Here is a 14,155-nt window from a genome sequence, read left to right on the forward strand (position 1 = left end):
CATATAGATGGTGTGTTACAATACACGTTACAAGACAACAATGATGTTACAAGTTGATACCTTCTGAACTGCACATATAAAGATAAGGAACAGGGAATATATTTGTGGCACACTTCTTTTAAGACTGGGTAAATGCCTGGAGTTAAAACTTATAAATAAAGTTATGCTGAAACAGCCTGCAATGAAACCTAATGCATTTTCACTTGCACATAAAGTACAGGTATGGGATCCATTATCCGGAAACCCATTATCCAGAAAGCTCAGAATTACAGAAAGCCCATCTCCCATAGACTCCATTTTATCCAAATAATCCAAATTTTTAAAAATGATTACCATTTTCTCTGTAATAATAAAACAGTAGCTTGTGCTTGATACAAACTAAGATATAATTAATCCTTATTGGAGGTAAAAACCAGCCTATTGGGTTTAGTTAATGTGTATATGATCCTTATTAGAGGCAAAACAATTGTATTAAATCGAATTATTCTTCAATTATAGTTATAGTTCAATTTAGTAGACTTAGGTGGTTATTTACTAAATTCCGGCCGTGCCTTTTTGAAGCAAGAATCTAAGTTTTTGGGTTTTTAAAAGAAAAAAAAACAAATGTTTTGAGATTTATCAAAGCCCAATGCAGCAAAAACCCTGAATCTAAAAATCCACCATTTCAGACCTGCCGAGGTTGTGTATAAGTCAATGGCAGAGATCCTATCCTAATTGGAACTTATTGTGGTCTGCACTGGGTTTAGCCAGAAAATCCAATCATTTTGGGCTTTTCAGGCAAACAGATTGGGGGAGAAAGCCAGAAAAAAAATTTATTTCTTTTTAGCTTTTTCCCCGAACCGATTTGGTTGTGGTTTTTTAGTTAAAATGATGAGATACATTTGGATTTTAGTAAATAACCCTCCCCAAGTATGGAGATCCAAATTACAGGAAGACCCCTTTTCCTGGAAAGCCCCAGGTCCTGAGCATTAAAAAACTGCAGTCCAAATGGCATATTTTAAGTTGTCTTTACAGAAAATTAATTACAGCCGTATGTAGCATACAGAATGCAGTTGTGGGAGCTATTAACTGGCATACTCTGTTTTTTTATTTCACTTTATTCTTAGCTGCCTAGCATCAGTGTCATAATAACAAAGACAGTTATACTCAGGGATTGGTTAGTGACAGTCAAATGGCTTATAACAGCAAAGTTACCTATACCAATGTTTTTCTGATTCTGAATGGTGCCTGCACCTACTGCACCTTCATTCCCTAAAGAGCCCCCAGTGATTTACAATATACATAACCAGTGAATATGTCATAATTAATATGAAGGGGCAGATTTACTAAGCTTGAGTGAATAATTTGAATGGAAAAATATTCGAATTTCGAAGTATTTTTTGGGTACTTCGACCATAGAATTGGTCAAACTCAATTGAATTCGATCGACTTGAATAATTTGAACAATTTGAAGTAAAAATCTTTCGACTATTCGACCATTCGATAATCGAAGTACTGTCTATTTAAAAAATACTTCGACTTCATACTTCGCCACTTTAAACCTACCAAGGTGCAATGTTAGCCTATGGGGACCTTCCCCAGCACAAGTTTTTTTTGGTTGAATAAAAATCCTCCGATCAATCGCTTAAAATCGTTCGAATCATTTGAACGGTTTTTATTCGATCGCACGATCAAAGCTTTTGAATTCGAAGGATTTTACTTCGAGGCTCGAATTCGAGGGTTTTTGTCTTGTTATTTCACAAGATTGATCTTAAATGCACACTAGCAAATTACACAGCCACCTAAAAAAAGGAATGAACCATAATAGCAGAGTATGAAAGAAAACCCTTGATAAATCTGCCCCGAAGAGTAAACTGGAGTTAATGAATGGTCAAAATTGATAGGGGAATTAAAGCACCACAAATTAAAAATAAATTTTAGTGGAAAAGGCTGGAAAGACGTTGGCGTACTTAGCTAAAGCAGCCTCACCTACCACTCTAATCCCTAGAATTAAAAATAAAGCAGGAGACTTGGTAGAGACTCCCTCCGACATCACTGAGTTGTTTAGGGATTTTTTTGCTACTCTGTATGAATCTCAATTGTCCTGCTCGCTAGAGGAAATTACAACCCATATTGCCTCCCTTTCATGTCCACAGTTAGACTGCCAACAACGAGAATTTTTAGAGAACCCCATCACGACTCAGGAAATCCAAGAGGCTCTACATTCATTTCCTGCTAGCAAAACCCCTGGGCCAGACGGTCTACCGGCCGAATGGTACAGGCTGGTGATGACGGACTTTGTCCCTAAGTTCCTTGAGACACTTGAGGCCTCCCAACAGACGGGTATTCTCCCACCTTCTATGTATTCAGCGATTATTGTGCTGATTCAAAAACCTGGAAAGGACCCTGACCTGTGTGACTCCTACCGCCCCATCTCCCTCATAAATTCCGATGCCAAAGTGCTTGCCAAAATTTTAGCCAATAGGTTGCTGAAAGTTATCTCTGCAATAGTGCATTATGACCAATCTGGCTTTATGCCCAATAAATCCACCTCTGTTAATCTGCGAAGACTATACACAAATTTGCAGATTGATCATGATAATCCGGGCTCTCGTATTGTAGTGTCACTAGATTCGGCCAAAGCTTTTGACACGGTGGAATGGCCCTATATATGGGAGATCCTTAAGGCATTTGGTATTGGCCCTCGGTTTATTTCTTGGATACAGCTGCTCTATGTGGAGCCGGTCGCACAGGTCAGGGTCAATAATTCCATATCCGAGCCCTTTCACCTCTATAGGGGCACCCGCCAAGGATGCCCGCTGTCCCCCTTATTATTCGCCCTGGCGATTGAACCCTTGGCTCTTGCAATTCGTAGGGCCCATAATCTGTCAGGCCTCAAATATAAAACATGTGAGGAACGTATAGCGCTCTATGCTGACGATATTCTGTTATTTCTGGCTGATCCCGATATATCCCTGCACACTGCGCTGGCCATTATCCAGGAGTTCGGGCGCTTCTCTGGTTTAAAGATCAACTGGGATAAGTCCCTCATAATGCCTCTCGATAATATTCCCCAACACTTGCGCCCCTCTAATATTCCGCTTGTTTGGGCTCCTAGAGTTAAATATCTTGGGGTTACTGTCAGCACTACTCCATTTGATTTTTTGGACCTTAACTTAACTCCTCTGCTAGGAAAATTCACTTTGGCAGTCACGTCCTGGAAACAGTTGCCGCTTACTATGTGGGGGAAAATAAACCTTTTTAAAATGATATACTTGCCTAAATTTTTGTATTTGTTTAGGAACTCCCCAACCGCCATTCCTACCTCCTATTTTAAGAAAGTGAATTCAATTTTAATTTCATTTGTGTGGTCGGGCAAGCAATCAAGACTCTCCTGGAAAGTGCTAGTAGCCCCAATCTCGAAGGGTGGGCTGGGGTTGCCGGACCTTTGGGGTTATTATTTAGCGGCGCAACTATCCCACATACACACCTGGTTCAACCCTGATCCGGAAGACCCTAATATGCTCCTGCACGCCCTTCTCTTGAGTTCGATTGAGTCACTCTCACTGTGTCCTATGCGCAAATTGAGGGATTCCAATTGTTTGCCACCTGTACTGAAGGCCCCTTACCTAGCCTGGCAAGATGCTCTCCGTATCTTTGGGATCAAACCATATCTCATTTCACCCCACACTCCACTCTGGGGGAACTCTCATCTCCCTCATTTCAGGTACCTTTTGGACTTTATATATTGGCCCAACCTGCAAATTAAATGCCTAGGTGACTTGATGGATCAGGGCACTCTTCTAACCCTACCCAAGCTTCAGGAACGATTTCCGAATCGCCCAATTGACCCCTTCAGATATATGCAATTGCAACATGCCTTTAGGGGTCAATTTGGAGGCTGTAACCCGATTTGTCATAAGTTTGCAGTCACTAATGTGCTCCATTCCCCGGATTCTCGGAAATTGGTCTCGGTGTTGTATAAGTCCCTATTAGAGGCTAAACCTTCTCCCTTTCAATTAGCTTTTGCAAAATGGCAGTTGATTTTGCCCTCGATCATAGAAGATATGTGGGAAGAGGCCACTGACAGAATGTACTACTATTTGATCTCCACACGAGATAGGTTGATTAGCTTCAAAATCCTTCATTTGTACTATTACTCCCCTAAGAGACTTCATAGGATTTTTCCGAATAAATCTCCCCTGTGTCCCCGCTGCTCCTGCCCCTCCGCAGACTTCCTTCATGTTCTCTGGGTTTGTCCCAAGGTTCAAGAATTTTGGACTAGAGTGGTGCAATGTCTCAGTGATTACTTGGATTTGCCTCGAGTCATTTCTCCTGAAGCTTGTATCCTGGGGGTAGTGGATGATCTAGTCCCTCAAAAATATGCGAGAATCCTGTATAGGACGTTACTGTTTTATGCTAGGAAGGCCATTATTCTACACTGGATAAAACCTATACCTCCCTCTTTTGATCATTGGGTGAATCTAGTGAATCGTATGCTTCCAATGATTAAGCTAACGTATGAAGCTCGTGGCATGCCTGATAAATTCGATAAAATTTGGGAGAAATGGCTTGATGTTTATCCTCTGCAATGTGCTGGATAAATTATTCAAATACTACTAGTTTCCTGCTGTATCTTTATGTAACTGTAAAGTTTTTGTGTCGATTCTTGGACTCTGTGATATTTGCTGATTGTATGCTTGTTAATGACTTGTCAAATGTGCAATAAAAAACTTTAAAAAAAATGTGTCATTATACAATCCTACATGCAGGGTCAGAGGCATGAGGGTGGGACTGAGAAGCTGATGATGAATGAATGTTTGGAAGCAAAAAGACATAGGCCCTTTACTAGCAGAATCAGGATGTGTCTATTTACTAAATGATTGTTTTAAAATGTGAACCAACCCTGCTGCTCAGTCTACTAGGAAAATGTTAAGATTATTGGAAGTACAAATCAATTGTTATCCAGCATCAGTCTACAGAAAAACTAGATTCCCACCAACTCTGTGCAGTTAAGCTATACAACTTTATGCATAATTTTGAGTCAAACAACATTAAACTGATGAAATGTGCTCACACATTCTTTAATATAATCAATATATATATATATATATATATATATATATATATATATATATATATATATATATATATATTAAATGAAGGAATCTCTGGGTTATACTGGACATGTGTACAAAAGGAAATATGTCAATAATTCCTAGTGAAAGCTCCCTAGTGTTCAGCTGTTCCTTGTGCAAGTAAGGAGGAGGGGATTGCATAGACGTTTGGTGACATCATACGTGTGTAATTAAAAAAGTACAGTGGCAAAATGTTTATGTACTATGATCTTATAATAATGATTTTTTTTCAAGTAAAACTAAAATACCTTTTTTTAATCAAAGTAAGCGTTATACCATTTTCTTATTTGGCCAACAGAGGTCACTGTTTCATTAGAATCTGCAGATGAGTACTCAATCAGAGCAATCATGGCTGCTCCCACTCCCCAATAAACCCAATAAATATCAAGATAAACATGTTGCCCGTGTCAAAAAAGCAATGCAGTATATTTTAACTGAGGATTTTAGAAACACCTACAAAATTAATTAAAGGTAAAAATCCGATTGTAAGTAAAATCCTTTATTTACAAGAGAACTAGAAAAAAACACCAATACCTGGAACTATTTTAAGGCATCTTAGTGATAATGGAATATACTTTATATATACCTGAGATATTTTTTTTTTCAGCAATGCAATATCAAATTGTATGTATCAAATATATTAAATTACTTGGGTAATATTCAGCTTAATCAATTACTGTAACTTGACATTTAATTGCGTATATGTGATGTATTTTCTGGTTTACTTATAGTAATTGTTTACTATGTCCCCTTAGTGTATGGTTAGACCTTGTTTACACTTAATGATTTTGGCTTGTTTCCAGAGGTCCCGGGAAACATATGATCTCAACTCCTACCCCATTGTGCCTTCTCTGAGTGCCATCAAAAGGCGTTTTTCAGGCACACCTCAGCTCCCGCCTCTCAACCATCGTCAAGGTAATGATAATAGCAAATCAGAAGCTGAAAGTGGCTCCCGTGTGGTGTTCACCATAGAAGAGATTGACCCAGGACCATATGATGACCCTCTTTCTGACTACTTAAGGTACCAATTCATTTATGCAGTTCACTCTTGAAAAAAAACTTACAACAATTATGAGGAATGCAATGTTCTGAGCCTTGTACCAGATGCCGAGGGTAGGTGAAAGTGCACAGGAGAATGGCAGCCAATCACCAGCTAGTTGGACTTGACAGGGAACTTGTTTATCATTCTTTATGTGAAAGCAAAGCTGTAATTGGCTATTCGCATCCGACTGTTCTTCTTCCAACTGTTCCCTGTTGCATTGTTATCCTCCTAGAATTAAATCAGGTGTCATATATTATTCATCATTGCCTGCACAATGAGGGTGATTTTCAAAATTGATGTGTGTCCACTTTAATGAAAAGCTTAATCAGCATGCTAAACCAGTAATAGCAGTTAAGGAAAGGTCCTGCATCTGGCATATCATTCACATCAATATTTAATATTCCACAAAGGTTAAAAAAGAAGTAGTCATTGTTACTCAAAAGGACATTCCTTCCCCAAATTTAAAAATGGAATTCAAAGTGACTTTTCAATATTTATGATTATATAATATCAGTGGTTTAAAGTTATTTGTAAATGTAGTTGCACTGAAAAGTAGTATGGGACCTGTTATCCAGAATACTTGGGAGCTGGGGTATTCTAGATCACGAAACTTTCCGTAATTTGGATCTCCAAAATGTCTGCAAAAACATTTTTTTTTTAAATGTAATCATTTGGTTAAAATGGATTATAGGAGATGGATTTCCCTTAATTCAGAGCTTTCTGGAAAATGGATTTACAGATAATGGATCCCATAACTATATTGGGAAAAGTTGCTTGGAATCACACTTTTTAAGCAAAAAGAGTTGAGCATTTGCATTTTGCAAGCACTACAAATACTGCATCAAAGATCCCCTTGAAAATATCATTTTAAGATGTTATAGCATTCATTTCTATGTAACTGCAACACACATTGCCTGAAATTGCTTCTTTAAAATAAGTCAGTCTCCACATATACATCTACAGATCCCCCTTTCCTTTTTTCAGTTAGCTGAAAATGCATTTGTTGCCATGATTAATAATTGCCAGCAGACCACAATTCTTACCCTGCAGTATTTTGTCTATATTTCACAAGATTGATCTTAAATGCACACTAGCAAATTACACAGCCACCTAAGAAAAGGAATGAACCATAATAGCAAAGTATGAAAGAAAAATGCATCATCCCAAAGAGACGCAATAGGAACTTCTATGTTATTAATCAAGTGGGAATGTTCAAACAGTAAGGGACCTAGAGCAAAATAAGAATGAAGAATGTTGATCCCACAGCAGACAGAATTGTATAGTTTTTTCAGGAGAAAAGGGACTGCTTACTACTTAATGAAAAACCACTCAGGAGAATGTTATTCGAGGATGGATACTACAGAGGCTTGAGCTATAGATCCTCCATGTTAGGAGCAAACATGAGCAATATTTCAAAGACACATTACAGGGAAAACTACAACCTGGGCCCTGCCCAAACATTTGTGCTTTTATGCACTATAAAACTATAAAAAAATAAATAATGGAAACCAATTGAAAAGTTGTTTAGAATTGGCAGTTCTATAACATAATAAAAGTTACACCACCCCTTTAGACCACTATAAATATATGCATCATGTGCCAGATGCTATCTAGCTGTGGGTTACAAACTAATTGGAATACACTAGTACAATTGTATACTAGCTTTTGTGTGTACTGGGAGAGGACTCTGTGTTTTGTGGCTAGGCGTATAGTAAATAAAGTGCATGTGCTTGCATTATAAATACCCTTTAATGACAGGATTTGAGATGGCACACAAGCCCTTCAGTAGTAAGTGCCTTGTTTCTCCAAAATTAGTCTTTAGAGAGTTGCCTCTCCTTGACACCATTACCAGACCATGAGCAAGACTCACAACTGTATAATCTATTGACGCACCACAGAATGCAGTTTTAATTGGAATAGATCTTGCTGAGAAGCAGGAGAGAGACAAGGATGGCAGAGTCGGTCTCTGATGACCCGATGCTTGTTCTGTGCACCATTGTATAATCTCTGTGTCTTCACAGTGTGTTCCTCTCATAGATTTGCTTTTTTCCTCATGGAATACTCACTTTTGTTTTGTTATGCTTCCTAATTTGACTATTAATACATTATCAGCCATAATGCACTGAAGGTAGCATAGAGAATAAAAGATTATTCTGTCCAGCCGGCTTGTCCAGTACATTTTAATGTCACGCCATGCCAACATTATATGTACTCACTGCAGAAATACATAAATAATATGTGTCAAATTGTATTCATAACAAACACACAATTAATATAACGTTATTGGATCCATTGGATCGAATGGATAGAACGTAGGACATGGACAACCACTTGGGAAGCAGACAGTAGAGTATGTTACAGGCACAAAATGTCACATAAATTACAAAAAAAGTTTGTCAACCCGTAAATGGTGCAAAGGCACATAAGAAGGTGAAGAGCATGTGAAGGGCATTATCTTGGTGGTATAAGAGGCGCATTGCAGCGGTAAAGGTTTCTGGGTGGTAGAGACCCAGAACAGCCCTTTTGGAAACCCACAGAATATATGGTATAGAGCCTGGCAGCCGCAATGCACATGGAGGATTATACTGACAGTTTCCAATGTAATTATTCATCCTTCAGGTATTTATTATTTTAAGTATTTAATGGACTTGATTGACTGGTATTTGAATCAATAAGTGCTGCCACCTCCTCTTCCAAGTGCAAGACAAGTATTGCAACAGGCTGGTGCCAAGGTTAAATTAAAACTACAAAGCATTTATTGGACATTTCAGATCAATTATTTGCTTTGGGCAACTTAGCGGCATGCAGTTCTGTCTGACACCGTTTTTACAAGAGATAGAATGTTGGAAGGAAACTGGAATTGATGTGTAGTACATTACAGCTTGATATATGTAAAATTAGATTCTGTTTATTTTATAGCCTGAATATCCATTGTGGAATAATCAGTTTGTGAACTCTGTGTGTTTGGGGGGGGGGGTAAATATGTTGCATTTGTGCTGCTGTAGTGTAAAGAGACCAGGCCAAAATATAGTTAAGCCATGCCATTTATTACATAACATATACATAAAACAACAATCTTTAATAATTAGTAAAAGATACCACAGAAACATCTGCATTGTTTGCATTTTCAGTAAGGATGTACTGAATACACTGTTTTTGAAATAGGCTGAATATCCTGAACCAAATCAGGACCCTAATTTGTATATGTAAATTAGGGTAAAAAATGGTTAAAAAGAACTGGGTGAAAATACATCCTTGTGTGTATAGGGAAAAGGCACGGGATTTTAAGGATTCAGATTCAGTTCGGGCAGGAACTTGAATTTTGTTGAATCCTGCTGTAAAGGCCTGAATCCAGAACCAAATACTGGGTTCTGCATCTCTGCATCTCTAATTTTCAGCAAAAGCAAAACAATTACATGGGACATATGGAATTAAATAAAACAACATTAAAGGTCTTACAAAAATACCTTTCAAGGGGAATTGACCTGCATAAGTCTGTTTGGTTTATTTAAAAAAATATATTCTAAAAAAAAAAATTGCCAAAGTATTATTTGCAAAGTAGAATCTTCCCAAACATTCAGTTCGGCACTGCACCAAAATATTTGTATAAACAAATATTACGAATATACATTTTCATTTACAAGTAGCAATGTTGAGTAATGCATTTTCTAAAGGGAATTGTAGCAAACACATAAAAAAGGCTGCATCATTTGATGAGTCACTCAAGTCAATTTGGCAGTCTATACTGCATGATATATTGAGAAAGGACAGACCAAGTTTTGCTAATGGACTGCATTTTTAAATATGAAGATAATGTAAACACCCACAAATAAAACAAGTAAACTAAGAAAAGAAAACTACCCATGAACTTACTACAGTAGTCACAGTCACAGTACCACAGTGGTATCAATGTACTAGGCCACAAAACACAGATTATGGAAATTTGGGTTTACATCTAATATCCTTATATTTTAAAGCAGCAGGCAAATAATTTCCTATAACATACAAAGTTAAGTGCTTTATGTGACATGAAAAACTTTTATCAAGATTATTTTACAAGTTATTATTGTGTTTCTGTATTATAATGTTATTATAACTAATAGTAATAGGACGATTGTGCATCTGAAAAACCTGAAAGCAAATAATCTTTGCCGATGTAAATATTCAGTCTGGATTAATTAGTAACAAAATTGAAATAGAAGACACAACTTTGTGTCATTCTTTTTCATCCAATAATTTTTTGAAGTTTAGATAATTAAATGAGTATATCTTTGAATTAAAGAGTGACGGGTTGCCTGTTAAGCAATTAGACAAGGGTATTGGCTTTGGTGGGGAAGATAAGAGAGATATGCACTGGGGTTCCCAAGCCTCCTGTAGAAGTGCCTCCTATTGCATGTGATCCCTTCCCTGTCATCTTTTGCCAAAGCAAAGTGTTCTTGCTCTAAAGAATCATGCCCCATCATATTTGTTCTGAAATAAAAAGTAAGTCTTACCTTCTAGGAATCCCTGTGCTACTTGACTGGGTACAGAAGAGTCATTTTCTAAAAGCAGGGCTCTATTTGCAGCCTGACATTGATATTGACCATTACATCTTTTGAAGATTAATCAATCAATCACACTTATGGAGGAGCCTACAGGCTTATCAGAAGATGAGCTCGCCAATGTGGCTTTGTGGTCCTTGACGGACGGGAACATTTTTGGCCAGATCACAGTCTGGGACTGAGTTGACAGCTTTTATTGGTTTGTGTATGGCAACCATAAGGGACCATAGACCATGGAGTCTAATGATAAGGGACACAGTCCAACGTGTGTGTCATTGTGCCCTCAGACCAAATATTTAGATCATGTTGGATGCAGATTGTACAGACTATTGATAAACATGCACACAAATATTCAGCCAGCTCAGTAAAAAAACGAATTATCCACATGGGAACATTATCATATATTTTTCTAGATAAGCTTGTATGAGAGATATTGGTCGTTGGTAGCAGGTGGAGATAATGCTCATCAGGTTTACTAAACCATTTACAGGATTGCCATGAAGGACTGCTGCTGATATAAATGCATGGGTGGGGCGTAAATGTCAATCCTTTTTTGTATATCCATGTTTATCTTCTTAAATGGATTAGACTTCATGTATATTTTGTATAGTTATCTATGAAAGGGATATCAAATAAATGTGTTAAATTTGAATTTAAATCCCTTGTGCAGATTAGGCAACTGTGCTCTTTGTCAATTAATTGCATTCTTTTTCCAGTTTTTTTGTATCATTGCTCCTATTTTCTTTTAACACTATTAGAAATTCACCATACTGATCTGTAAGCAGCACTTCATTTAGAATGCAGTGTTCATATATAAAGAAGAAGTCAGGCAAGGAAAGCAGGAAACACTCATCCTCAAATTGCTCCACAAATTAACATTAATATCAGGAATCTAATATTATTATCCGACCTCTGTACTGACATAATGTAACATTAGAAGAGATGTTCTCTTATAAATGTTACATCACTCATGTAGGCTAAGAGCTACTGTTCCCTGTATATGTATTATTGAAGTAGCTTTAAAGTCACATGACCTTTAGAACAAAGAAGTTTACAGATCACAGCACCTTATCCTTGCTTATGTATATTCCCTTCTTTAAAAGCTGCAATGCAGATTGCAAAGGATTATGCCCCTCACTCCCACTGAAAATGAATAAGTATATCAATAGTTGCGTAACATGATGCTTCATTGTGTTTGTCCGCTGAAGGGGTTAATGCAACCACACTAAACAGACTAAAAACTGGCTAGAGTGGAAAGAAACTGCAGTCTATTATATCAATTCCTCTGTTCCCTTTGCTATTATTCTTTCGTATTTCCATTCATCACCAACTCTCTCTCTCACTTGCGTCTCGTCAAGCTCTTTGCCTGCTGCCCCTTTCTGAGATCCCTCCATCTCATTGCTTGCACCTTATCTCTAGGCTGCTGCTGCTTTCTCTGTTTTACAATCTTATCGTAAATAGTACAGTAATGAGGTGAGGAGGCTGTATGAACACAGGCTGTTAGAACCTCTCATACAAAAGGACACGGCCCTCTAAGCCAGCACCTAATTAAAATGCCTCAGACTGAGTACATCATTGTAGAAGCAGCACCATCTTTTCATACTGGGCTGCTGGTTGTAACAGAAGTACAGAATGCACACTACTTACCAACAGCATAAAGCTGGCCATAGAACCAAAGATCCTATCGTACGAATCCTCGATTTGTACGATTTTCGGGCCATGTGTGGAGAGTCCCGACATTTTTTTGTCGGCTGTCGATAATATCTCTGCATGTATTGCCGATCGGACGATTTTCAATGGTAGACTGTCACTAGCTTTTGTCGGACATAACTTTTGTACGATTGCTGTAGGGGCAGAACATCGGCTGATCTGTCCTTTTCTACTTTATTTGATCTGAAAGGTTAGTGGCAGGTCTGGAGATGGGGAAGTTCAATTTTTTGAGGATTCGAACGATCGGATCTTTGCGTCTATGGCCAACTATGGCATTTTATCTCATGTCTAAAGTCTTTATTTCTGCATCGGGCATATACACAGTTTCTACACAGAAACATAACTCATGAAACCATTGTCTTGCTTTATATAAATCATATATCTACCCTAAGCCATGTAGGCATGTTTTAACTGTGCCTTTCATCTATCAGTTATTAAGCATACTGGTACATTTTGCTAAACATTATGTTCAAAGCTGCGGTCTTTGGTTCAGTTCTGAACTGAGTTCAGTCTATGTACCGTTTGTATATTTCCCCATGGTTTTGTGTGTTTCTCCTGCCCACTGTCCCAAACACAGTGCAAAGATAACTGGTTCTAAAAATTTATTGAAATTAGATTGTAAGCTTCAGCAGAGCAAGGACTCATGTGAAGGATTAAACATGTAAAGTGCTACACGAAGTGCTTTGTAAAGAACAAACAATGAGTTATATAGAGGAGTAACTAATGTATGATTGTTTCAGGCAATTGGTGTCAGTTTGTTGAAACCTTTACTAACCGTTTTACCGGAACTGAGTTAGGACTAGCAGAGACTGTTAATGAGTCAATGTTCTGGGACTTGCTAAAATACAATCCTGCAAGTTAGTGCTTTAAAAAGTACTATTCATAAGGAGGTATTGAATGGTAGGGATCCCTACTGAGATAAAATAGCATTCTTGGGTTCCAGTGAATTGTGCCTGCAGTGCAGTGCAGTGCAGTGTTAATAGAAAATGGTAGAATGGTTTTAAATCTAATATTGCGTCCTGAAACTCTTTGCTGTCCATTGGAAAAAGCTTTTGCTTTCTTCAACGTATACTGTACCGTGTATATATTCCTTCACTGTATAGTGTATTATAGGTAGAGAGTGCTTGCTACCAGTGTGGCAGAGGGCAATCAGGTAAAGTTAGAATAGATAGATAGATAGATAGATGATAGATAGATAGATAGATAGATAGATAGATAGATAGATAGATAGATGATAGATACAGCTATCCTACAAATAGATAGAGAAAAGTGATTGCTGTTATAATAACAATTCAATCCATTCACTTCAAAGGTTCCTGTAATGCCACTTAAACAGTCTCCTACTCCCTCCTCTTTGTCTAGATGACTCAAACTGCCTTATAAGCTGCCAGTTTAATGTCGCCGTTTCGTTTTCTGACAGTACCCTCTGCCAGGGAATTGCTGCTCTGACACTTGCATTCTGCTCCCTAGATGTCTCGATAGCAGCTCTGCTACACATGTCAAGTGTGTCAGGATTTTTTTGGAGACGATACTGAAAGATCAAGAACTGTCTTATCCTACAGACATGTTTCTTTCTTAGAAGAGAAGTCTAATCATTCTTCTTCCAGCACTGTTAGTAATGGCTCTTTACTGCAGCTTTTGAAAACTTGTACTTTTGTGAGTGTTGTATTTCGTGTTTTACTGTGATAATGTTCTAAATCTTGTTGGGTTTCCAGTGTAGTTAAGTTTTAGGACTTCCCCCATTG

The 14,155-nt window shown here is 37.8% G+C and overlaps 1 protein-coding gene across 3 annotated transcripts in view; it reads left to right on the forward strand.

Annotated features, from left to right (window-relative positions):
- Positions 1-14,155, forward strand: part of LOC108713007 (cAMP-specific 3',5'-cyclic phosphodiesterase 4D) — a 279,849-nt gene that overhangs the window by 87,850 nt on the left and 177,844 nt on the right. For 2 of the 3 annotated variants that reach the window (XM_018255647.2, XM_018255638.2), the window contains one exon: positions 5,921-6,138. In XM_018255647.2, the coding sequence (XP_018111136.1) occupies positions 5,921-6,138 (218 nt within the window). Of the gene's footprint in view, positions 1-5,717; positions 6,139-14,155 lie in introns of those variants that run through there. The other variant, XM_041562152.1, reaches the window with a different exon arrangement.

This window comes from Xenopus laevis, chromosome 1L (genome assembly GCF_017654675.1).
Source record: "Xenopus laevis strain J_2021 chromosome 1L, Xenopus_laevis_v10.1, whole genome shotgun sequence".
NCBI classification, from domain to species: domain Eukaryota; kingdom Metazoa; phylum Chordata; class Amphibia; order Anura; family Pipidae; genus Xenopus; species Xenopus laevis.